This window comes from Scophthalmus maximus, chromosome 18, assembly GCF_022379125.1.
Source record: "Scophthalmus maximus strain ysfricsl-2021 chromosome 18, ASM2237912v1, whole genome shotgun sequence".
Lineage (NCBI taxonomy): Eukaryota > Metazoa > Chordata > Actinopteri > Pleuronectiformes > Scophthalmidae > Scophthalmus > Scophthalmus maximus.
Window position 1 is genome coordinate 14989609 of NC_061532.1, and position 26478 is coordinate 15016086.

A 26478-nucleotide genomic window follows, 5' to 3' on the forward strand; every position below is an offset into this window, starting at 1 on the left:
TGACGTCAGATTTTGCCGGGGTGCACAAGTTGTGTGCAGTGTTTCCCTATTAATTACTAAAGACTGTGGCGGTCAAATTCTCATAATAATATTGAATATCTCTCAGTTGAAGAGTTTTTTGCAGTTGCTTCATCTTAGAGCTGTGTGCAGTGCTCGGCGTCGCTGTCGCTCGCTCGCTCGCTCAAACACTTTGACCCGTCTGTCGGTGAACTCTCCTCTCGTCACATGATCATACACACTTTCACTTTCAGTTTATAAGTGCAGCATCAGACTAACTATTGATAACTAGTATTTTAATTAATTAATTTTTTTATTTTATAATTAAAGAGTTCTTTTTTTTATGAAGTGGGTGCTACCACTTCATACACAGACATTTACCAAATGTCTTTTTTTAAATGAAACAGACGCTGGGGTCGCGGGCAGGTTATGTACTCGTTCAGTGCTTGAACACTGTGTAACACCGGTAACACTGACTACCGTGTCAACCCTAGTTGTGTTGACTATGAATTTAACTCTTCATTTATAATAGCAATTTCTTCATTTTTGATTAATCTGCCAATTATTTGGTCGATAAAAGGTCAGGAAATTGTGAAAAATGTGAATCATAATCGCACAGAGAGCATGATGACATGTTTGAATCTCTTGATTGAGTCCAAAGAGTAAATATATTCGGTTTTCTATTGTTGCAAATTAAAAGAAAAACGGCATAGTTAGACAACTGAGAAGCTGGAAAAGTTAAATTTGACCAATTCTGGCTTAGGTGAACTAAGATTATTATCAGAATTGCTGCAGATAATTTTTAAATTGATTAATGGATTGTTTCAGCTCTTAAGATCTTCTCTCCAAAATGTGCACAGTCGCTGTGTTACAAAGCTTTCTGCACCCAAATGTCACGTCACGACAAAAACTATCACCACCCACTCAGATATATATTTACACACTTTGGGTTTTGGCTGTTCCCGTGTGCTTGGCTCTGAAATCACACGACAGAAACATTATTACATGAAGTGTCCTGTTATGACAGGCTGCATCCTTGTAGTTAAGAGTATGACATGCTGCATGAGAAAAACATTGCGCCTATGTGATTAAAACGCCTCCACCGCGCTGTAGGTAAAGCTCTGCTCTCAACCTCTTTGCTCCAGGATTTTTTATTTTATTTTTTTTTAAATCGCAGAAGAATTGCACGATACATTACAAAAGGTTAAGAAGCACCGCTGTGGGCCATCTCCATCCCGAAAATACATAACATGTGTTCATACTTCTGACCTGTACATTCCGCCCCATCCTGCCAATAAAACAAACAGAGCACGTCCAACACCTTGGATATAAAAAGTAATGATGATATAACGCCACGGTAAGACGTACTTACTTGTTTTGACAAAGAGGAAAACGGGAGGTTTCCGTGGCGAATTCTTGATTTCATGGCTACCTTAATTGGCCAGAACAGCGACTCTTGAAAGCATCGCCTCCCACGTACAATTAAGTATCCTCTACAGAGCCGCAGCCTCTTGCTGTACGGCATGACTAATCTGACAATGTGGGCAAAAAACAGGGACGAGAGATACGGGTCAAACAACTCACAAAAGGCACCTTTGGCATTCACGCTACAAGAGAACGGGAGAGACAACGCGGCGCTGCAACACTCTAATGGCGTGAGAAGAAGAAAAAAAACACAATCACAGTTAACTGCTCATCCCGAGTTAAACATGGCTTCATATATGATCTTTAATAAGCTTCATTTCTTTACATTTCTGGTATTTAAAGTCATTCTGAACTCAAAGCAAATTAGATCTTTGGTCCAAATGTTGTTTATTCACTTTTCACATCTGTCTCCAAAACAAATGCAGAATTTTACAACAGGCTGATAAAGAAACCAATATTTTCAGACTTTTGAGCTGATAGGCAATATGTATTAATAATATCTTGTAAATTGATAAATTTCATGACATACACTTTAATATTAGTAATGTGAATCACTTTGTTCTCATAAATATAAACTAAAAACTAGACATTTTTCTAGTTCCTGCAAACCACTGCACCGGTTCAATGTAAGAAAACGTAGTGGGATGCAACAGGCCTTCAGCAAAACTAATTTACCAAAACAAAAATTGAATAAATAAAATGTGCGTACAAAGTAAAATCTGATTGAAATGCTTATCAATTCACTTATATGCCATTTTTCGGTTAAAAAAAAGAACTCAGCATTACTGGTTGAAATTTGTGAATGAATACATTGGTCCCAGTTTGAGTAACGTCATCTCAATCACAATCAATCCCAGTGATTCTCATCATTCTAACACTTGATTATCTATTCAGATTTCTATACCTGACAGTTCTGCACGGTGAAGGACTCGACTACCTGCAGCAGTGCGTTACGAAACCTACTCAGTCATGATGAAAGCAGACTGGGTGAAAGGGAAACAAAGAGAAGTGAAATTTGCTGAAGCTTTTCAAATCACTTTTTTTTCATGTCCAACTACCTTAACACCGGCTGAGGCCTTAACTCCAGTTCTAAGTGGCTCTCAACATATTCTACATACACAGTAGAGGATATACAATGAGAGCAAACTTACATGAACACTGTATACCTATATATATTATCGCAAGAGTCTATACGCTGGTCAGATTATTTACTATACATATATGGATGTGGTACAGGCGTAAAGTGGAAACGATGCAATGATTTTCGGAACCATAGGATTCAAGCTGTTGACTGTTGTAGCACCACAGCAACACTAGATGGATGTGCCTCGCTCTCACATCGTCAGGCCGTGAGGCGGATTCCTCATGAGCAGGAGTTGATGCTGTTTGGTTTCTTAGACACAGCATGACTCAGAGGTTATGTTTGCACTGAAAATGCAGACAGATTATGAAACCTTTTTTTTTTCTTGGCGATAGTGAAAAAACCCGATGACCTCGTCCTGGATCGCAAAACATGAGATTTCCATATGCAGATGATTCTTATCCGGATTGAATCTTTTTTAACAACTGCATTAGGGCTGCAACTAACTAATCTGTCAATTATTTTCTCGATTAATCGATTAGTTGTTTTCATTAAAAAAATCAAAACAGACTTCATATTTGTGTCCTCAGTCTGCGGGCAGAGGAGTTGTTTAAAATATCATATAGAAGGACGAACTCGCTGAAAATGAAAACATAAGCGTTCAAAGCAAGGAAGAGAAAGGTAGGGCGGCGGCTGACCATCTGCCCCGCGAGGCTGATCACTTTACGGTCTCTATCAGTTCCTGGTCAGTCTTTCGTCCGCATGCTGCTCAGAGAGTGAGCGTGAGGATTTACTGGATGTTTCTAAAAGTGATTTACTCAAGAAAAGGATTGTGGATCATGTTTTTTCTTCCAGAGTTGAAGTTCATTGTCAGATGAGGAGATAACAGCACAGAAATGATAGCTGGCTGTTAATTAAGACAGAGCCTAATTATGCTTTAAGGTTTATTTTCATATTCTAATCTTTATTTTAACAATGTCTGACGTTTGTATTCTTCACTTTTGGCTCTATGAAGGATGGATTTTGTTGGCAAAAGTGCATAAGTTACTGTGCTGGCTGAAGACTGAGATGCTACCTCAGTAATGGTAGCTGTAACTGGTTTATTCCCACCAACAACTCAAACTTCTTTATAGGTTTCAAGCCACAGAAGCTATATTTTCAGCTCCTTAACAACTGCAAGACAATTACTTTGGCTGAATTACTGCACTTTTATGAGCCGCTCAAATAAAAGTGCCTGCTTCACCTTCACTATCTGTCTCATTTAAAATGTTGGCAGCTCAGTTGACCACTTGGGGTCTGCTTTATTTAACTCAACTTGAGAAGTGAGCTAAATGCGACAGTCCGACATCGGGGCTCTCTTCCTAGACGCCGTCCTGTATTTGAAGAAATCCCGACTCTTCTGCTCTAACAGAAACACACGAGCTCTCTCGCTGAGCTCCTTTGGGGGAAAGAAATATCAACACACACACACACACACAGAGGGATGAGGCCGTAGAGAGCCCAGGGAGCCAAACACTGACCACTGAGGCTGAAATGAGCAAACAACGACAAACATCCGGCAGCAGTGTCCATACAGAGCAATTCAAGTCCCTTAAGACCACAGACGGTTCCTTTTAACTAATTAGGATGAAGAGACAACCTCGGCGAGGTACAATCAGACTACAGAGGAGTATTTGACAGAATGTATTTTCACCGAGGTTGATAATATCTCCGTCTGTCTGTCCTTCGTTTTGCACAACTAACACTCGTCCGATCGGCTTCAGACTCGGCAGGCATGTTGTCGAGGCTCCGAGGAAGAGCGGTGTCGTCTGTGAAGTTAATTGGGATGAGGAAACGAGAATCTAATATCGAATTGTTTTAGGAAAGCTCACACGCCTGACTTGACTCCTCCTGAGAGCCGACACAGCACCACAGGTGTGGCTGTCAAATCAAAGACAAACCCTCCCAAGCGGCTCCCTTGCCCACATCTTATCCTACCTGCCGACTCCAGCAGGACGTGGAAATCTGCTCCTCTCTGAGTGGGCGTGTCGTCATCGGGCTGCTTTCTCTCCGACTCCTCGTAACGATCCCAGTTTGACCCCAGTTTCCTCCTGGAGAAAACCTCCTGCCTGTTGTCGTCATCCTCCTCAACGTTGTCGTCACCTCCATCTTGATCCTGAGAGAGAGAACAGGACAGAACACACAATGAGCAACGTCCGATCTTAAATTCATGCCGAGGAAACTTTCACTCCTAATTTGAGAGAGGGTTGGGACTCGTGTCTCATTCAGGGAAATATCTATTGTTTACATTCTTATTCATATAACTGGTAAGGACAGTGAATGACATTAATAAGGGTACAATGTTTGATACATTTGTAATAAGGTGACGCCTGTTAATGGCTGGCAGTTCTGTCTCGTGCAAGTTACACTTACAACCCCACCCACACCGTTTCCTGTCTGCTCTGCTTTTTTTTCTGCTCTGTAATTCAGACAGCACCTTAACCACAGTCTAACTTGGAGTCCAATTAAAAAGCCATATCTAAACCAATCTACAAGGAGCTTCAATGAAATGTCACGCTCCCACGATTACAATACAACATTTCCTTTTTGAAATAATGTTATGATCAGCCAAAGGGATTTAGAAGCACTTTTCACGAGTCCTTTTCACGATTTGGCCAAGATTTGGCCGTGACAAAAAGAAAAATTTTCACTCAAATACAATTCAAAGAGCAGTTTTTTTTAAAAACCTTTAATAATATAGGTTAATGGTCTGTAGCTTAGTCTAACCAAAGGGTCGTGGTGAAAGGAATGTCCCAGTGTATGACGATGAATAGACGCTGGTGCCAAAACTGAAAACTCATTGAATTAGTAAGAGTCAAAGATTTCCTCCTGTTTCGTCAGATACCTGCAGAAAAACCTTTGAATTATGTTGCCATAGAAATGTGCAACATAAGTTGTGTATTTATTCTTTTTCTCTTTTTTTAATTGTGCCCTGCTCATTCCCCCCTCAACAATATCATCAAAGACTACATGGTAGCTATGGGATGCACCAAAGGAGATATTGGTGATTGCAATCAAGGAGCCCATATGAACCAAAGGGGATTTTTTTGATTGCAATCAAAGAAAGAGCCGCTATTGGTTTTTTTTCCCTCTTGTAATTCTGTAGTTAGCGGAGTTGCAGGAGCATCAACCGACTGAACAGCCTGGTGGAAATGAAGCTGAGCAACTCCTAGGGTCACATATCAGAGTGAACAAAGACATTATAATGCTGTGGGAGGTCACTATAATGATACTGCTGCAGTGATATTTCACAATCTGTGCAATCTGGCTCTATACACAATGACATGATGAAAGTATGTGCATTATTCATGTAGAATAGACGAGTGTGCATGGAAGCATCATGACATAACAACCACTTAACTAGTGCAAAGTGGGACCATTCAAACATAAAGACTAGAAACCTGAGGCTGAGATTTGACTTTCGGGATAAAAACATCACGTGTCTGCTCGCCTCATCACTTTGCATAAAGTTTTTTTTAACTTATCCATGACGCATAACTTTATTTCCCGCGGAGCTCCGCACAAGCCTCTATCCGCTCTGCTAATGAGGCGGAATTGAAGAGGAGGGCCAACTTAGTTTTACTTCATCAACTGAGACTGAATGCGTTCTCACATGGAGGAGAACTCTTCAATTCTTGATTTTTCTCAAAGCAGTCTGGCAGAGCGGAAGCGCCTGTGTGTGGGTTTCTAAACACAGCGTCCTCTCACCCGGTAATGGAACGCTGCATGGGCGCCTTCCCCGCGTCCACGACCGCGGTAGTGGTCTCTTTTGCCCCGGCCACGGTGGTGGCCTCCTCGGCCTCTGCCCCGGTGCTCACCGCCCGAACTGTCACCGTCGTGTCCGCCCCGGCCTCCTCTCTTCCAGCTGCCTCCCCTGCCTCTGCTCGGTCTAACCTCCATTGCTGTTCTGTCTACTGCGGCCGGACAGTTTAGCACGTGACACCTCACAGTGGCGCGCTATCATGGATTGGGTGTTACATTGAATGGTGTCCCTACGATAAAATGGCATTTGAGTGGTTCCGATTTTCATTTGGACAAAAATGTATAGAACAATATACATATTTTAACACGAACCTATAGAGAATGTTTTTTAAAATGTCATATATGTTTCCCATATCAAATTGATATTTTACAATAATTATCCCAAAAATAAAAATTAAATCAATTAAATGTTATTATCCTTAAAAGTATTTAATTAAAAATATATTATCAGTTTTTAAACATATAACAATTAGCATATTACTTGATGTGGCTCTGCAAGACCGTGAATATTTGAGGTCAATGATAATAAATTATAGTAGAGTTTTAAGAAATATTTTAAGCACTAGTATCTTTCTTGTTGCTGATTTCCCTTCTAATTCTGTTAGAGCATCAACTGACTGAACAGCCTCGTGGAAATAAAGCTGAACAACTCTAGAGTCATATCCAACACCCTATGCTGTGGGAGATCACTAATATATCTGTGTGCAATTGTGTCTCATTACTGTTCTTCTTTTCATTTCAGGAGAACTGCTCATTCTACAAGGAAACACATTGACCTGACACCAACAGCACATACAGATAACGCAGCACCATGGATAACAGCACCTTTGGCAACACATCGCATGTCCAAGCTGTTCGCCACAACCTTTGGGAGGCTATAACCATTGCGGCAGTGTCCGCCATTGTCAGCTTGATAACTATAGTTGGTAACGTGCTAGTGTTGCTCTCTTTCAAAGTGAACAGCCAGCTGAAGACGGTGAACAACTACTACCTCCTGAGTTTGGCGTTTGCTGACCTCATCATAGGAGTGCTGTCCATGAACTTGTACACCACATACATACTGATGGGTTACTGGTCCTTGGGGAACCTTGCATGTGATCTGTGGCTTGCAGTGGATTACGTAGCCAGCAATGCGTCAGTTATGAACTTACTCGTTATCAGCTTCGACAGGTACTTCTCCATCACAAGGCCGCTGACTTACAGGGCAAAGAGGACTCCAAAGAGAGCTGCTATCATGATCGGTCTGGCATGGCTGGTGTCTTTTGTCCTATGGGCACCACCCATTCTTTGCTGGCAGTACTTTGTAGGAGAAAGAAAAGTGCCTTTGGACCAGTGCCAGATCCAGTTTTTAACTGAGCCTGTGATCACATTTGGAACAGCCATCGCTGCGTTCTACATCCCAGTCTCGGTTATGACTATCCTGTACTGTAGGATCTACAAGGAGACGCAGAGACGGACCAAAGATCTGGCAGAGCTGCAGGGGCTTGCAACAGAAAATGTACCAGAGGGAACTAAGCCGCAGAAAACTATTATTCACTCTTGCTTTCATTTCACCAGAGAGAGGAGAGACCGGAGTCAGGCCTCCTGGTCCTCATCTAACCAAAGTAACGCAACAAAGATGACCACTAGGTCAGACGAGGCATGGGCCAAGGCCGACCAGATCACTTCCTTTAACAGCTACACCTCATCTGAGGAGGAGGAGCATCACGCTTCATTGGAAACCCCACAGGGGTCTTTCAAAGAGCAGAGCAGTGTGCAAAGTAATAAGAATGGGCAGGTGACTGATTACGCAGAGGATCCGTATTTTTCCTCTCCTCAAAAGAAGACCAGTAAAAAGTGCATCTCTTACAAGTTCAAACCTGGCTCAAAGGATAAGGATAGCGACCCTAAACCTGCAACACCCTGTCTGGCTGAAGCAGAACAGCCTGCCAAAAACGCCTCTCCCTCCGCCTCCTCCACCACCTCCAAGCCCATGGACCCGGTCCTGAAGAGCCAGATCACCAAGAGGAAGAGGATGGTGCTGGTGAAGGAGAAGAAGGCCGCCCAGACTCTGAGCGCCATCCTCCTGGCCTTCATCCTCACATGGACGCCATACAACATCATGGTGCTCATCTCCACGTTCTGCACCGAGTGCATCCCCACGTCCCTGTGGCACCTGGGCTACTGGCTGTGCTACGTCAACAGCACCATCAACCCCATGTGCTACGCCCTCTGCAACAAAACCTTCCAGAAGACCTTCCGCATGCTCCTGCTCTGCCAGTGGAGGAGGAGGAGGAGAGGCGAGGACAAGCTGTACTGGTGTGGACAAAACCCAAATGTCAACAACAAAATGACTTGATGTGGCAGTGCAACATGAGAGCAGACTTTTGCCTACATGGGGATTTTCTTGATATATATACTGTAGTTGGTCTTCGGCATGAAGTGCTGCATGTGATTTTTGTGTTAGAAATATGTGTTGGTGGAAAATGTGCTGAGTGAGATTATTCAGAAAAAAAAACACCTACTGAAGGTGGCTACACATACAGTTTAAAGAACATGTTCATTTTTTTTTTTTATTTCAAATATTGAACGGCAACTCCATTCCATCCAGCGGAGTGAAGTTTGATAAATTGCTTGCATTCTGAATTTTTCACCACAACATCATGTTGGTGTGTGTGTGTGTGTGTGTGTGTGTGTGCGTGTGTGTGTATTTGTGTTTAGGTTCCCTGGTCAGTGAAATGGTCCATGTTCAATAAAATGTAAAATGATTGTGAAAAAGACTGGTCACAAGTAATCCTTATATCTGAGCAAAGCCATGGCATGTGCATGTGATCCTCTTCACCACAGCCATGCCAGCACTATTATGTAAAATCAAAGTGGTGTAGGAGGAGTACTGTAGCCCAAAGAGGACATTTGGCACTTTGGCTGCTGAAGCCTGATTTCCACACTTTTTTTAAAGACTTATTTTAAACATTTAGAACAAATATATGGAAAAGCACAAAAGATAACACACGGTAGGTTTCCAGAGTATCACATAAACGACCGTACATGCTTAGACAGGCAGTATATCCAGTGTCCGTAGCCGCCGTGATGGAAATGTCCATACTGGTTGCAACTGTCGCAGAGCACAAATATTAAGGATGATGTAAAAAATATTAGTACATCTCACTCAAACTTTCCAGTAGGCCTTTGTTGCAGCTGATATTATCAATAAAGGGACTTACCATATTTAAAATATGAGTTGGATGTGCGACACCTAATCTCCTTTGAGCTATAACCACACCTGCTGGGTCTCATAGGACAGTTTTAGAGACCAAAAGCAGCAAATGCCTGAACTTTAACTTTATTTGTGCACAGAATGAGGCTGATTTTGTCCACATCTCTAACACTGGCCAGGAGGAATCATTCGGGGAATTTGCCACTGATGGGCATATTGTATGTTCACCTAAAGTATGTAATGTCAACAACATACGTATGTTGTGAGTAAAATCTCTGAACCTTTTCTTTAAACATCATCTAATCCTCTTTCATTCTAATGCTCACTTGCACTGTATATAGAGGGCTTAATGTAGGCTTACCCATTCAAAATAATGTATAGTGTAAAGAACACATAAATATAGGTAAATATAAATTGATTAGTAAATATAGAATATATATACATACATGTACATAAGTGGTCTAGTGAATGTTTTTTCCTTTTCGTTTCCTGCTCCTCGCTATCGATATTTGATCTGGTGTTCAAGGGCTAATCTGTGCATTTCTGTGCATTCCCTGCATTAGTTTGACTGTGGTAATAGGACATGAGATTGTTTATGGATCACACCTCTCTGCTCTTGTCAATATTCATGTAACTGTAAAAAAGGAAAAGAAAAAATGTATTCGAAGCTCGACTGCCACCATGTCTCTCTGATGGATGAGCGTCGCTGCTGTAAATTATTGCACTTTCATGTTGTTTATGGTGTTTTTGTCAAACGCATCTCCCTGAGCTCTGTGCCTTTTGTTCTGCTCGGACGCAAAAAGTGCTACGTGAACAGATATGTGCTCATTGTCCGTCTGTGACTTTTTGCGAAAGTGTGTACTGATGTGAAACAGCAGAATACGAAATTCCGAGGCAGAATTATGTTTTTCGTCAACATGATCATTTTTAGCGTCAAACATGTAGAATCTGATCTGATTTGTACTTTAAGATTCTTACCCATTCCAAGAGTTGACTAATAAGATGAATGGGCCATTAATAAGATGATACAGAGCTCACCATGTTTGCAATTATTAAAGAATAAGGCTGGTGATATCATATATTTCTTGGTCAACAAATACCCTGAACAATGTATTGATTGTATTCCTCTTTGCCAAAGACCTCTATTAAAAACTCATGAGTGAACCAAACTGTATTACAGTGAACATGAACACTACAGTTTGTTTTGAGTCAGTTCCACATCAACAGTGCTGTTGCCTTCAATACTCCTCAGTTGAAAATAGTCCCCAAAAAATATGGGCTTAGAGCCACAGAAAGGCTGGAGACTTTGGAAATATTGAGACAGTCCTGGTCATTTTGTGGGGATGTTGAACAAAAGAAAAGAAAGAATCTGGGGTCCCCGGCTTTTTTTAACTTGTGACTCCTATATTCAACCAAAAGTCCATTTGTGATCCCTCGTCACTATTTAGTGCCTCAGTGTGCCTGAGGAAGCTCTGCTCGATCAATTAAATTACATCCAATGAGCTATTGGAACAGTGTGGAACCTCTTTTGACTCGCCTCTGCCTTCATCTGATATTTTAATTTGATTCATGTTTTGTCATGCACTGTGTTGAGACAAACACAGCTCACGTCTGAACAAGGCCTCAGTTTGAATATCAGCCTTGAGCAGTTCTTCTAGCAGATTTTTCGAAATCCACCTTTGACGAGGTGAGTTCTACTGCATGACCTCCCTGTTGTTTATGTAATGTGTTCATTGAAAGAAAAAGCAGTGAAATGGAATGTTAGGCTGTCCTTGATGGTTAAAGTTAACTACTGAAGGGAAAAACATAACTTACTTTTATGCTGATAAGTCAAAAGATCCATCACCATGACAACTGAGCAAATACTTGACTGATGAAGAAAATTTAGTAAATTGACCTTGAGATTATAATGAGGATGAAGTCATTCATCATTATTTCCTTTCAGCCATTATTGTTAAGTGAGGCCATTCATCACAGACACATTTTATAGTGACTTTAATAAGGTCTTGGCCATCTGCTTTATTCAAAGTAAAGCCAGTTACACTCGCGAGATCTTGAAAGCAAACACACAGCTCCTATTACTCTTTGAATTGTAAAGTAATTATCGTTTTAATTTTACACCTTGAGCACGTATGAACATGGAGAGAATTCTGGCCATGTGCTCACTTTCAAACAAATAAGACGGTCTGAAATAAAAACACAGTTGTTATATAACCATTTCAATTTAATTAGCTAGGTTTTTTAAATAAGAATTTATCAGTCTTAAAAATTCAATTCATCTGCATTCACAGTCTTATTACTATAAGCAAAACAAGAAAAAAAAAGAACAAGAAAATCTCTGAGTATGTATATATGTTCTTCTTTTCAGGTAGTGGAATTAGCAGCAGTGGAAAAATGCACAGCAGAGGGTTAGCAACAGACAAGATTGATGAGTAGTAGAGCCACTTGTAGAAAGTACAGAGCAAATGAAGAATTACAGCTTTTGTAGAGTTTAAGAAGTTTCCATCAGTGCGGTATGGGAGAGAGATAAAACTCTTGTTTTTATGCTCAGTTTCCAATAACATAATAGAAAACACGATGTGCTCAAAACATCTATTAATAAAGAAAACTGTACAATAGACCCAGAGGGGAAAATTACACTTTTTAAAATCTTGCTTCCATGGCATAACTCGTGCTTCTTCAGGCAGCTGGAGGAGGTGTGTGCAGTATAGTACTACCTCCTCTTGACAGCTGGCCTCGTGCCCTTGCTGCTGCTGCTGCCTGCCTTGCTGGTGCCCTTGGAGCCAGAGAAGAGCTTGGTCATGAGCTCAGAGACGTCGGGAAGCTCAGGGTTGGGGTTCAGCATGTTCATGGACTGTTCCATTTCCTGTAAGGACAGCGGCGAAATGGAAATCCACGTCAATTTTTTAAAAATCCATCACAATTTTTCTATTAATCTGACGTTTGAACAATATGTCATTAAAGTAATCCCAAGTGTTCTTTTGACTACTGACTGGAACTTGTGCTATATGTGTACAATATTTCTGGAGGAAAAAAAACAAAACACTGGGGTTTTTAAAGATTCTTTACCTTTCTCATCTCTGGGTCATTGGTGTTGACCACTTTGGGCAGCAACACAATGATCAGCAGGGGCAGAACCATCATCATAACCTGCAAGAAGAGCAAGTACATTACGTTTAAAAAAGAAATTCAGACACACTATAGTTAATTCATATTTAAAACAAGCATGTATATATAGTCTGGATAGACTTTTCTTGCTGTTAAACTTCCCAGGGAATTATCGACAAACTAAGCTTTGATTTTTTTCATTTTTCCTTTTGGAAAACAAATGTTTTGACCTCTTTTTTTTTTTTTTTTTACCAAAATGTATCAAGCAACAGCATAAACTATGAACAGCATAGTTTGACTGGTTAACAACTTCTAAATTGAGAAATTGAAATAAGAGCCTCAGAAACATTGAACTGTACTTATCTTTCTTCACATTCCACATCATGGTTCATTAAATCATCAGGGTGTTCATTATTCAGTACAGGGCATTGCAGAAAAAAACTCCAGGTGAGGTTGTTTGTGCGCTTGAGTTAATAATATGTAGACCACAAGAATTATTATCTAATGTTTTAGTATCCTTCAATTGTATGGCCCGTGGACTCTGGACTTTCACTAACCTAAACTCATCGGAAAAAAAACGTAACGCACATCATCTCCTCACACTACAGATGTATATGAACCAAACAGATTGTACATATCCAGTATGCTTATACAACTCCATTAATTATTATTATTATTTTTTTTTACCATTGGGTTCATAAGGAAGTCTGTCCAGCCCCAGGTCTCCCTCTTCATGAAGTAGGTGTGAGGGCCGTTGGCCCGGACTTGGAGAGGATATGGCTGGCGAATTACTTCTGAGGTCTTGATGTAGTTGACGAGACGCGCCCTGTGAAATTGACACATGGACACTTTGCTGGAACAGAGTAGCTTTACGACTTACTTACTTTTTTTGGGCTCCTCACAACACAAAGGTCTTACCTCATTTTGCCCTTGGTTGTGATATCAACACGCACTGGTTCGAACCTATACGTCGGGGTGACAACTTCGATAACGTAAGATCCCGAGGGGACGTCGTTCACGGCAAAACTCCCGTCAGTTCTGTAACGAGACAATTGTCAACATCAGCTCAGGTAGCCTGCACATTTTGATTTCATCTATCCTAATGAGAGAACAACCGTAAAAGGTGCGTTGGTTGGTGCGTTATTACGATGCCACAGATCACGTCCTCCCTCATATTATCCACTCGGTAAAAACAAACAACACGGACTAATAAGGCAGTTATGCAATAGATCCTCCCCTTCTGTGATGGTTACAATGTTCAATCTTCATCAGCTGTGTTAAAGAGTTGTTGATTCAAGTGTGTGATCCGTTTGGAGGATGTAGTTTGTGGTGCAGTGTGACTACATCCTGTCATGTTGACAGGTGTTTTTATTGTCTTGAAGTCAACAAGGGCTCAAACAACAGATAGACACAATGCAGTTCAACAGCAACACAATCAAGCTCCTCTCACACGCTCACCCATCTTTCAACAGTCCCAACAAAACCTGAACACTGAAACCTTCGTGATGGAGGAGGATTTGCTGCATTGGTCTCAGCTAGGTGTTCCTTTTCATTGATTGTCTCTGCTGTTCTATTTGTAAAGGCCTTTGTGTACCTGTCTCGAACCCGTGGATAATAAAGTTAAATTTGAATCAGAAAAAAAGACACCGTTCAGGAAGCACGGATGTTTTAATCTGACTGAACCCCTTCTCCACATCAGAGACGGTCGGACGGCAACAACAGACGAGTCCCCTGTGGTCGAGGTTTGTTTTGGTAACAGCTGACGAAGCGAGACTCTCGGCCTGCGTGGGCTGGTGATGAAGAAAACACTCGTGTCCTCGTCCCGGGTGGCATGAATCACACCCGCGCTTATTAAGCTGTGATTGGCTGTCAGAGCGTGCCACCTGCCAACAGCAGCAGCAGCAGTTCGACCAGCCGCTCGGGGCTAACCGGCTACGCTAATGCTACCTAGCCTCGCTAGCAGGCTAGCAGGCTAGCAGGTGCGCGTAGCCGTGGGGCCGGCTCCTCACCTCAGGAAGCCGACGTAGTCCTCGCCCTCCACCTGCACCCTGGCCGTGGACACCCAGTCCTGTGTCTTCACCCCGGGCACGATCGCTCGTCCCTCGATTTTGAAGCGGTCGCCGTTCGGCTGCGTCGCGACGCCCGCGCCAGGCCCCGTGTCCATGTCGGAGAAACACCAGGAGCACGCGACGAGCGCCGCCTGCACGAACACCCACAGCGGCGGCGGCATCCTGTCCCTGCGCGACATGTCGTCCGTCTTCACCGGATTAAAACCGCTTCTGACCGGAGGTGAGAGTCAACGTGCGGTCAGGAGCAGTCGTCGGCGAAGGAGCAGCAGAGCAGAGGAGTCGGCGCATCAGCTGTCGCGCTGCGGAAAATGACGTCACAACAAAACCTCCCCAAAACTTTATTGTACAAACGGACAATGACAATTCAGTGTTTTCACTCACACGTCACGTGTCCTTCGTTATTCTCAATGTAAAGATGTTACATTTGATTCAATGGTAAATATGATTTTAATTTTAAATTCAAATAGCTGCTTACTCTTTTTTCCTTCAAGACTACTTACTTAGGATTTCGGTGAGATTAAATAAGCTCTTCTTCTTCTTCTCAGTCCTTTTCGAACATGTAAAGCAGCAAGTGTTTATATTGTTTGTGAATATCACTCTTCTATGTGTCTTCTTGTTTCATTCTTTTCTGTTTCTTTTTTTCTTTACATGTTCCGAATAAACACATTTTCAATTCAATATTTGATCAACTGAAGTGACAACTTACTTTTTTTAATTTACCTTTGTGTCGTTGTCTTTTCTGTTTATTATATTAATCTATTTTAACAGGATTTAATGATTTAAAAATAAATAAATAATTTTGGGGCTAAAATTAGCTCTTGGTTAGTGTGACTTATTGTAACAACAATATGAAAACGCCTTTGTAAATATATTTCAAGCCTTGTATAATACTTTCCTCTAATGTATTGAGGGAACTAAATTCACTGCTTTCAAAGACACTGAGACCTGTTGAGGCAATTTAATGAGATGATTGTACCTTTTAGTTTTACACTTTTCTCAAACAAGAAACTTATCTTGGTTAAATATTTTGAAAAAAAATAATAACCCTTCCGCCTACAAGAAGACTTAAATAGCTTTTTTGGCCACTTTGAAACAATCATTTACCACGTGCACTTAGAAAATATAAAATATGTATGTTTACTTGAATGTATTTGTTTTATTACAAGTTTTATTTATGAAATGTTTTGCCTGATATCTTATAATTTTTCCGGGCCTCATTCCACCTGCAAAAGTACAGCCCATTATCTGTATTCACAACACAAAAGAAAGAAAAATGAAAGAATCAACTTTCGATTTTGATGAAATTTATTTAAAAGAATTTTAAAAGAATCACTTGTTTTAACGGTTTACATAACACAGTCAAATGTCATATGAAGAGGCGAAAAATGAAAACGAGCTCTAATAACTTAAGACTGTTGCAGATTCAAGTTCCTGATTCCGGAGAACCCAGGTTCAAAACAACAAAAAAGAGCGGAGCATTCATTACATCAACAAGTGCATGTGCAATCCATGGCAAAGTGTGATGTAGTGAGAGACCACGAGCTTGGCACTTCATAGAGCGACGTTGCATCCAGTCTCACGGAGGTCCACTAAATATGCCCCTTCACAAGACGAGCCACTTCAATGTGAAGCAGTCATTTGCCGTTTCCTTAATTGTTTTGTAGAAAGGCTCTCGGAGCCCTCCTTAAGAGTCTCCAGCTCTCACCGAGGGGAGTAGTCTGAATTATCAAAGTTCAGTTCCCAGTAAGAGGTTTGAGTTTAACGTGGCAGAATGAACCAGTCCGTTTTCTCTGGCGTCATTATCAGTTCGAAAACAGCCATGATCCGGCAGTAGTGGTCACATCCTCATGAGTGCTACACCGACGACTGTCAGGGCAGCTGTGATAGATAAGCCTCAATCGCCTGCAACATGAAGCGAAGACACCACATTAGTCGTTGTCACAGCTAGTGAGACAACCTACATGCAGTAAAATAATCTCTGTTTTTACAATGAATTAATCAGAGGACTATCAGAATACTGTTTTCAAGATTAGATTGTTATACAAAACATAAGATAATAGATCACTTGTACACTGAACCTTCCATATACATGTTATTCTTTTTTTATGCTTCTTCAGTAAATTCTTCTTTTAAATGAAACGGCTCCGCAAACATGATTTTCTTTGGTTTTATGTAGTTTAGTATGAAACAGGATGTAAAGATCTTAACAAATGAGCCACAATAGAAACTCTCAACTCATGGTGGCTCATGGTAAAAGTTTTTTTAGTATGGGAGTGTCCACCCAAAATCAACAGAGAGCAGAAAACAAACAGCTGCAGGACCTGTATAGTCTGGTAAAACAGTTCTGTGATAAATCTCTCTGCGTCACAATCATCATTTTACATACATTTCATATTTTTAGTACAACATGCCGTTTTACTTTTTTTTCGAACTTCCCTACTCTTGACAAATCTTTTAAAGCTACTACATCGTAAATAAATCATGACATCCTTTTCACCTTTGCCAGCTCTCCTGTGGTTCCTGGAACCAGACATAGTCGGGGTCCTTCCTTCCACAAGTCCTTCAGCCGCTGCTTCATGACTTCAATATTCCTGAAATAAATCATGAAGACATGACCATTGCAGACAGAAACTCAAAGCAAGTATATGGCAAACTGTGATACTACACCAGCACCAACTAGAAAAAATTGGGGACAAATGTTTAATACAATGAATTCTCCAGTTCTGTTACAATTATGCTGATTAGCAGCATTTCCAGTGAAATGCCATACATTGGTTGAACAGATAAGTGATTGATAAAAAATAGTTGAGGGTCAAAATTGGAGGAAATGAAATTTGAAAGTAGCAACAACAAGTCTTGTTTGTGTCATGGAGGGACTTTTGGGTTGAATCTAAGCCGGCAGTACCCACCTGTCCTCCGAACAACTGTCCTGCAGTCTTTTCTCGTTCTTTGAAAGTTCTGGCCACCATTTCCTGATGACGGATTGAACCCAGTGTAAACCCACCATTATGTGTCTGTAGGGGCAGATACATCAGACCAGCTAGTTAGATAACTATGTTAAATAGTATCATATGATATTTGAAAGTGCTACATCCAAAAGCTTCTGGTTTTTGTTGCTGTATAATTATTGAAGATATTTCACCACTGATCCATTAGGTTTCATAAATTATGCGGCTTAGATCAGTGACGCATCATCTTCAAGACTAAAACAGCCAAACAAAAATTGCTTTGATGCCAGTACTTCATCAGCTCATCAAGCGAGTTTGCATTTCCTCAGTGCCACTTACTCTTCGTATTTACTGGCAAGAATCACTTTCACTTGGGGCAGGAGGTCAACACAGCAGCCAAGTGACAAACATGGTGCTTCAGTTTGAAGACTGATGAGACACAAAACACATAAAAGACGACAAAAAGAAAATGAGGCAGCTGTGTGTTGGTAACATGAGCGGACATTAAAATGTTTTGAACTGTAGTTTAATTCAGGGCTCCGACAGTCATTGGATAAAAAAAACAAAGCAGCAATGTTAAACATCAACACAAGCTGACGAGAAGTTACAGGAAGGAGGATACAACCTCTAATCCCGAAACTTAAACACACGTGTGGATGATTTATTGGTTTATTCTAAACTTTAAAGACAATCTGTTGGTATTCAAGTGAACTTGATTTCAATGTATAAGCTTATCTTTAATTCTAAGCTTAATACAACAGTAAGGAAAGAGGCCACAAACATAATTTTGATCACAACGCAGCATGCTCTCGCAAAAGGGGAAAATATCAAAGAACCAGATGAGACTCACTCATTTGTTAAGACAGGTAAGCAGTCGAGCAGCACTCCCGTGTCTTGAATTCTGGGAAACCAAACAACACGATTGAAAAATTAGGCGTGTTTCAGGAAATTTGAGTGTGAAAAAACGTTACTATATCGTAGGGTTAACTGTGCCCATTTTACCTTATTAGGTAGGCCACTAATTCACAGGCGTTTCTTCGCCATAGCGTTTGGGCTACTTTAAGTCGTAGATTCCTTCCAAAAAGGACGCGAGTCAAAGCTTCATGGTCCTTTGATAGCTGTAGAAAAGGACACAAAATAATCTAAAGAACTGAGTTTTCATTACAAGAGAAAAGCACAAAGGTGCATATCTTCTAAGACAAGCAATCGGCTTATCTCGGACTCTCACCTCAGTAAAGTCGCCGTACTTGGAGCTGGCCCCTGCCATCTTGGAGGCCTCTGCAGAGTTCACAGGGAGCCCACAGATGTCATTGTAGAGAATGCCCCGCGCGTCTTCGGAGCACGTCAGCTCATTCTCTTTGTTGGCCATGCCGGGGTCACGGGCACGGCCTACATCTGATGCTCGGCGGTGCAGCTTCACGCCCACCTCCACCTGCGGACAACCCTTCCTCTTGCACGATGACAATCGCTTCGCTGTGCCCGGGCTGCGTACTCCGTAATGCACTTGAAATCTGCCGAGAGGGGGAAATCGAGATGGGCCGAATGCAAAGCCGTCTCACTTTGGAGAACCGTAAAATGCAAAACCCACAGACATGGTGAAGAAGAAAAAAAAAGGGTTATGGCAAGGTGCCTTAATGATCCAGTGACTGAGAGAGGGATGATCTGCGGGACACAGACAGTGAGTGGGTGATCACAATTAGATGAATCCCAAGATGTGGATCAGACACTCACCTTTCTTTATCTAATTCTTCCTTATTTATAATATCCACCTAAAACAAAAGGATATGGGATGAGGCCACTACTACAATCTCTACGTCTTCAATACCACTGAACTAGCAGTGACCAGCATTAACAGTAAGAGGCAACTAGACTAGGCAATAAGCCCCCCCGCGCCTCCGTACCTGCTGCTTCATGTTCTTGTCAGCACAAAGATGCAGGCAGGATCACAGAAGGCCATTGGATTGTTTCCTCCCAGTTCACCTCGAACACTCCCCGTCAGCAGCTGCCACAATAAGGGACACTGTTGGACAAACAAGGGTGGGACGATCGTAAAACATTTCAAGTTCGGAGGAGTTGCGACAAGTCCCAGCATCCCTGCGTGGCCTCCACGCCTCAGACAGTCGTGCTCTGTTGAGCATGCGACACAAGGGGCCACAGTGTGATTAGCAAAGAGTTTTACATGAGATAAACAAAACATAAACGCCACTTTTCTTCTTCTTCTTTTTTTTTTGAAGTCAAGAAGGCGTTGGCTGCTGCAAGCTAGCACAACACAAGCGATGACGTTAGCCAGCCGAGCGGCTACTCAGGTCATCACAGTGCCCCTGCGAGTGTATTGAAAATGAAGACAATGGGATCGAGCCACTCGAGGGTCGGAGGAAGCGCGACACTGCTCGTCTGTACGTCTCTTGGCTCGTGTTCCCGCAGCTAGCATCAACCGCCTTTAGCCTTTTAGCTCAACGACCCAGCATACGCGGCGCGAGCGTGAGCTAGCAGGGCCGCTAGGTGGGAAGCTAGCTAGCTCCTAGCTAGTTAGCTAGCTCCTAGCTAGTTAGCGCCCCCAACTGTGTGGGGACATATGGCTTAATAACAGGTGGCACCGCGGACATTATACTCCACCGTTACAACACCAACGTTGAACAACCAACCGATTCATTCTGTCAGGTGCCGTGATGGTTCCCCGCGGGTTGTGTACATCCAGAGCGGGTCCGACTCCTCTGTGTGCGGGGTTATAGCTCCTAGCGTCTTCACAGTGTCACCATTCAAATGAACACACCGCCCGCCGGTGTGCGTGCGTGTGTGTGTGTGAGAGTGCGTGCGTACGTGCGCGTGCGTGAGAGAGAGAGAGGATTGTGGGATTGATTTTGGCAGGAGAAAAAAAGCCAAAGGAGATTTAGCGACCCCTGCTGGACGTTATGGGGATTTAAATGCTCACCGTGCTCACCGGCGCCACCTAGCGTCCTGTGTCTTTTTAGACTCTTGAACAACTGAAAAGCTTAAGTGCACCAGAGGAGCACGGAGAGAATATTATCATGCCATCGTGACTATAAAATTAAACAAGCCGAGTCAAGTCAACTTTATTGTCAATTCATGCAATATTGTTCCAGACATGCAGAGGAATTGAAAAACCGTTTATCTCGGACCCATGGTGCAATAGTACAAAACTAAAAAACAAAACTAAAAAAATAAGATAAGTAATGTACACAATAAATAAAGTAAGGCAAAACCACACGCTGAAGAAAAGCTAAAGAGATTGAAATGTGCAATAGAAAGGAAATACTGTATAGTATGTGTAATATACAGGATACTAAATAAATTGAATACATTGAAAATGTGCAGTAAAAAGGACAAATGAAATATTTCACAAAAGGTAAACTTTGAAAATCAGCAGATTGACCAGATTCAGAATTCAGTGCACGGAATTCCAATTAAATAAAAAAAGAGTCCCAAAACAAAGAAAATCAATTTACAGTATTTTAGTAATTTAATCTAATGGAAATCACGATAACTTTACCACGCTTTGGTGACAACATTAATAAAATTAAAACATCGATAATGAACCCATCATGCCAATGTTTTCCACCAGATTTATTAGTTTTGTCTAGTAAATTGATAAAAATCCCACTTTTAAATCATAATTTCTTGTACAACATGCGTCTTACTTCCATTTTCTCCTAAATTACTTCTCATACAATATATTTTTCTCATGAAGCCTTTTTGAATATGCCTTCCTCAACAGCCAAAGGAGAGAATACCAGTTCTTAACTTGTTCAAATGTAGATTCTGGACATTTCAACAATTAAGCGAGAAGATGAACGAAATTATTCAGGGTCATAGTTTCATTATGTCTATTGTGGAAATTTAAATACAGACATTGTGCTGCACAAAAGGTGTCAACCGAAATTTACTGGCCGCCTTACTGCCTTTTATCATTCAAATTTTTCACTGTTCTTCTTACAAAATTAATCAGAAAAGAAAGTAACTTGTCAAATTCTGAAAAACGAATGTACACAAGAATATGAAGCTCCTGAAACTGCAGAGAGTAAAAAGGCTCAAACTGCTGGAGAGGTGCCAGGCCTCTACACGGCGCTATCACATATCCATATATATCACAGTGCAATTTTAAATCTGGGATTTATTATAAGCTTTGAATTATCAGGCGGTGTTAACGCTTTGTTTCGAGTTGCCTTGAGCTCCGCAGCCTGGTCTCACCTGCATGCAGTTGTTTATTATGACACACACGCGAGGTTAAAGTTCTGCCGGTGACAAGGTTTTTCCATGCAGATCATCCGCACGTTTTGGTGTCTCACAATGGAATGATCTGGTCTTTCGGTCCCAACACCCTGAGCGATGTTCCTTGAGAGAGGAAACAGACACAAGTTCGACAACAGGAGAAATAAGGAGCCAAGGCAACAGACAGTAATGATTTTCCTGTTTCAGCCTCTTTGGTCTGATGTGGTCGGGATTTAAAAAGTCTTTTTTTTCTTGCTTTTCCTGCAACAGATACGACTTTGAAAATACACGGAGGACGATATGCAAACACCAAACATTAAATAACCATTAAGTCTGATTATTTTACTCACTACAACGTTGCTTCAGAGGTCTATCCCGATACCTTCAACAGGACACTAGTTGATACAGAACTTTGCTTTCTTTTCGCAGGTATATGCAACAAAACCACATTGTGCACTTCACAAAAAAACAACTTAATAAATAAGATTAATTTTGCTCTAATCTGAGTTTGCCTTTTAAATCTGAGCTTGATTTATTTTGTTTCGCTTGCGACTGAATCATTCATGAATCGAGCTCTGAGCCCTGGACATTGTTCAGGGTCATCAAAGTCTTTTCACTGCAGGGACTTAAGCTGAGTTTGAATCACGAATAGGATCTGGCAATTTAGGATTTGAATTTGTCAGAGAACTGTCTCCGATAAATGTGTTTTGTCTGCTTATGGCTTTTTTTTTTTGTTTTGGAATTTTTTAGGCAGGTTTATTTTCAAGGATATTTGCAGTTGCCTGACTCCCGCACTCTCTGCCACACTTTAACTCAAAATGAATTGAGTGAAGGAATTTCGTTAAAGCAAATCTGCAGCTATTTGTGTGCTGAAGCACGACAACACATGCAAAACAAAATCACCACATTTGTTTTTATCATTTTTGATGAACAATTTCAAACCAACACTTGTGGTCCCACATTTTTTATGCTGGTTAAAATGGAACAAAAAAAAAGATTGGGGGGGGGGGGGAGGCCAAACAGTTTTTACATACCAAACTAAAGAGGTGGGAAAAAAAGAAGAACAGTGTGGTTAGTCATGAAAGCACGAGTTTAACATTTAGGACACAAGCGTGCTCTTTCTTGACAGGCTTGTGGACGCAAAATGTAGCCGCACTTCGCAGCCTGGCTCTGTCCAAAGTTTTTAAAAAAGTTGGATACAATCTCCCTCATCCCTGATCTGTTGATCAACATGTTGATGTTTAATCTGTGCAAGATGGAACGCTGCTGGCTCGAGCACAAGCTACATAGCGAGTGTACAGACATGAATGGCCTCCATCTCCTCAGTGTCGGCAAAGAAGTGCCTTTCCCGACAATGTCAAACTATGTAAGGTGATGGAGGGGCCACACTCCCAACACGTAGAAGCTTTACAGAGGGCCTCGTCCATTGTCTGAGACATAACTCGTCCTCTTTCGCATCAAGTTCTTGTTGGCGCGGATGTCGTCCTTCATCACAGACGTCTGGATGGCACCTTGGATCCCCGCGCTCTCCCTGTCAAGGTGGCTCCAGCAATATCTCTCGTTTCACAAGGCCGAGTGAGACGTTGTGGCTGCTCCGTTACGTCGCAAAGGAGGAAAAAAAATTCCTGGCATGTCTGGGATACACTTGAAACCCCTTGGCGGGAAAATGGCAAAAAAAAAAACCCACATTCTGAGTGATTGCCGTCATCGCCTCATGGTGAAGCATTTATGCCCTGACAGAGGTGGATGATATTGTCTCTCTACGGGCTGAGTGGTCATTGAAAGCGTGGATGAAAATGAAAACAGTGTGAATCACCGTCTCTGTCGGTGTGAATATGTTTTCTGAGACTTGTGGAATCAATGCCGAGGCACGTTGATGAACCTGACAGCGATCCAAACCCGGATTATACTTAATGGCGTTCCCTTTTGGCAGCGACCTGCCAGTACCTTTGTTCAAAACTGCGGTTGTCTCTTTCCTGAGACGGCCACAGAAATGAAAATGCCTGATTGATAGTTCTGTTTATCATGTCCAAAAATCAGAGTGCAGTGGCACGCACCAACCCAAACATACCGAATCTCTAGTCAAAATAAACCCAAGTAAGAGGAATTCAAATCATCGTGGTGTTGGTGTACGCGTGAACAACATCCAAACAAAATGTTCCCGTCGTTTGATGGAAGCAAAATTCGATTTTGGTAAATATTTTGTACATTCGTGGTAGACGAAAGAATTTAAATCACATTTAATGTGGATCAAAACAACGTTGCTTTTACAGGCATGTTAGACAGAATATTCAGACTCCAAGAACAAGATCCCTCTGGAGACAATGTGGCCACGCATGCATGCCAGAATTTAAACTCTCGTTGCAAACCCGGTATTACATTTGTCGTGCAGAGATCTGTTGGGAGGTGACTGCGCAGTAATGAAGCAGGTGAAATACAGGCCCGAAATGTGGGAAATTGACACAACCGAGACGTAAAGTGACCTCTTTGTACTGAGCCGTATTGTGTCTGCTTTGTTATTTTCTGAAAGCAAGTGGTAAAACTGTGCGCACACAGTCGGCTTATGACCAACCCAGGGCATCTGCAGAGAACACAAAACAGGTCATTTGTTTTCACAGCCCCATAGGCCTTGAACAAAGACACTAAATAACTGTCTTTCTTTATCTACCCGGAACAACACAGATAAACAATGAGACATGGGACTAGAACAAATGTGAAAAAGGTGTCTAGCTGGTCAAGGTTTTAATGCAGGTTCAAACCAAGAGCCCACCCACCGTGACGCCACCCATTGGTTTTGCGAACTGCCGTGTTGAAGCTGAAGGGGTGGACTGACCGAGGGCCCCGGTGCATACGCTGATTTATCGTCTATTTAACTCTCAATGAGACGTTGTATTGAAGAAGACTTGTCGCTGGAAGTCCACGATAAAATGACTTTCCTTATTGTTTGATTTATAATGTCACTAAACATTTTTCCTGCGGAGTTTGTGGTCTCAATATCTAGTTTTATAGACTTTTTTTTGCAACTGGTGGAGTCGCCCTCTACTGGTCCTTTGAGAGAATACCAGTTTCAGCCACTTCCGCATTGGCTCCACTTTGAGGACCCGGTGATTTTATCCATTTTTATATACTGTCAATATAGATGCATGTGTCTTTTTTGTGTTTTTATTGTACATGACGGTGTAGGTATTGACTTGCTTGAAACAATATTGTGTATGTAAGCAAGTGTACAGTTATTGTATACATATGTATAACACCTAAATATCAATATGGGACAGATTAATATGACCAAACCTCATTTTCAAGATTAGGAAGTAATGCAGATACAGACCAATCCAGGGCAACAGTTTTGTGTAAAAAGAAGAAGAAGAGGGATTTAACAATTAGAAATAGAATAATGACATATTATTTTTTTCCTTTTCATGCCAAACGTGGACATCTGGTCTGTAGAAGTGTTGATGATATTACCCCCCATTGTCTACTTCCCCATTGTTTTACTTTGAAACAAATTAGCACACACATGTTTTAGCTCAAAACGGAGGCAGATTTCATTATCATAACTACAACAAAGCAATGCATTCTATGTTTAACCGTCAGCAAGTTACGAGGGCGTGTCTTCGGTATTCCAGAGAATAGAATTATTAGCGTGCACAAGCAATAAAGGGTATAAAATCTATAGTCCACAGGTAATTTCTAATATGCACAATTTTTGAATGCATTTCTTTATGCATTAATACTGATTGTAAAAAACAATATGATACAAAAATACAGTACGTGCTGCAGCCGTAGTTCCTCTGTGCAGTTCAAAGTGCAGTACTGACAAGATGATTTATGACAGAGACTCCACAGATATTGTGAGATTATGTTTTTGATTGGGTGACATGTTTCTTTGGAGATAAGTACAGAATCTTTCGATTTCATTTAACATTGTGCAGTGTGTTATTTCGCCTACTCTATATTAATTTGAGAGGCACAGATTGTGTTAATTTCAGTCCCCTGGTCCTTCTCTGTAAACATCTTCCTTCCAAAGGAGTTGGAGATAAACATGCAGAAATCAGATTTTCTCAGGATAAAAAGCAGCCACCCACAAAGTCAGTAAGAGTATTATGAGATTTACATTATGAAGGAAGGATTTATATGACAAGGATTTCCTCCAGATGAAAACAGAGTTCTTGTTAGGGTCTGTGGGTGTTAAAAAATTAAGCTGCAAGGCGCAGGGGAAAAATTCCCTTCATACTCTTGAAAGGCTAATTCTCTCTTAGCAGGATGTGCTTATTGCCAAGAAGCAGCATGACTTGTAATGGTCGAAAAGCTTTTGTTTGCGGCGAAACAAGAATCGAACTGTGATACCGAGGAAAGTGAAGGCTGAACGTGAACACATATTTAATTTGATTGATTTTTATGAACCCACCAGATTAGAAATTAGGTAAATGAATTTAGTCAAAACGATCAGCTCAATTAACTATAAGTTGATGCGACAGACTAGATGAAACTCAACAGTTAGTGTAGCCGACAATTTGGACTCTTTAGAAGTCGGTGTAATCAGTTTCCTCCAGTACTTTGGTGACATCATGTAAAAAGGATAGTTTGAACATTGCTATTGTTGAATGTTCGGAGCATTTCAAC

General features: G+C 41.4%; 4 protein-coding genes across 7 annotated transcripts in view; 1 reads left to right on the forward strand and 3 right to left on the reverse strand.

Moving 5' to 3' along the window:
• aven (apoptosis, caspase activation inhibitor) overlaps positions 1-6484 on the reverse strand; it is a 27704-nt gene extending 21220 nt beyond the window's left edge. Inside the window, exons 1-2 of the mRNA XM_035616760.2 lie at positions 6251-6484; positions 4481-4658 (exon numbers count right to left, since the gene is read on the reverse strand). Coding sequence (XP_035472653.2) covers positions 4481-4658; positions 6251-6442 — 370 coding nt within the window. The 5' untranslated portion in view covers positions 6443-6484. The remainder of the gene's footprint in view (positions 1-4480; positions 4659-6250) is intronic.
• chrm5b (cholinergic receptor, muscarinic 5b) overlaps positions 1-10664 on the forward strand; it is a 16329-nt gene extending 5665 nt beyond the window's left edge. For both annotated transcript variants that reach the window (XM_035616758.2, XM_035616759.2), the window contains exon 2: positions 7047-10664. In XM_035616758.2, the coding sequence (XP_035472651.2) occupies positions 7116-8642 (1527 nt within the window). In that variant the 5' untranslated portion in view covers positions 7047-7115 and the 3' untranslated portion in view covers positions 8643-10664. The remainder of the gene's footprint in view (positions 1-7046) is intronic.
• Positions 10665-11490: 826 nt separating this feature from the next.
• emc7b (ER membrane protein complex subunit 7b) lies at positions 11491-15001 on the reverse strand. The gene is made up of 5 exons (XM_035616767.2): positions 14618-15001; positions 13527-13646; positions 13296-13434; positions 12570-12650; positions 11491-12366 (listed from the first exon to the last, which is right to left on the reverse strand). Exons 1-5 carry the CDS (start codon positions 14854-14856, stop codon positions 12214-12216), a joined length of 732 nt encoding a protein of 243 aa, XP_035472660.1. The 5' UTR covers positions 14857-15001; the 3' UTR covers positions 11491-12213.
• A 963-nt stretch (positions 15002-15964) lies between these two features.
• katnbl1 (katanin p80 subunit B-like 1) lies at positions 15965-21978 on the reverse strand. Of its 3 annotated transcripts, none has more exons than XM_035616765.2 (10): positions 21835-21978; positions 19527-19645; positions 19357-19394; positions 18854-19136; positions 18628-18743; positions 18476-18526; positions 17965-18054; positions 17587-17691; positions 17175-17268; positions 15965-16579 (listed from the first exon to the last, which is right to left on the reverse strand). In XM_035616765.2, exons 2-10 carry the CDS (start codon positions 19536-19538, stop codon positions 16547-16549), a joined length of 822 nt encoding a protein of 273 aa, XP_035472658.1. In that variant the 5' UTR covers positions 19539-19645; positions 21835-21978; the 3' UTR covers positions 15965-16546. The 3 variants fall into 3 exon arrangements, with proteins under 3 accessions (XP_035472658.1, XP_035472659.1, XP_035472657.1); XM_035616766.2 differs by lacking the exon at positions 21835-21978 and adding an exon at positions 20271-20435 and having other exon boundaries at positions 19527-19627; XM_035616764.2 differs by lacking the exon at positions 21835-21978 and adding an exon at positions 20271-20435.
• Positions 21979-26478: the final 4500 nt, after the last annotated feature.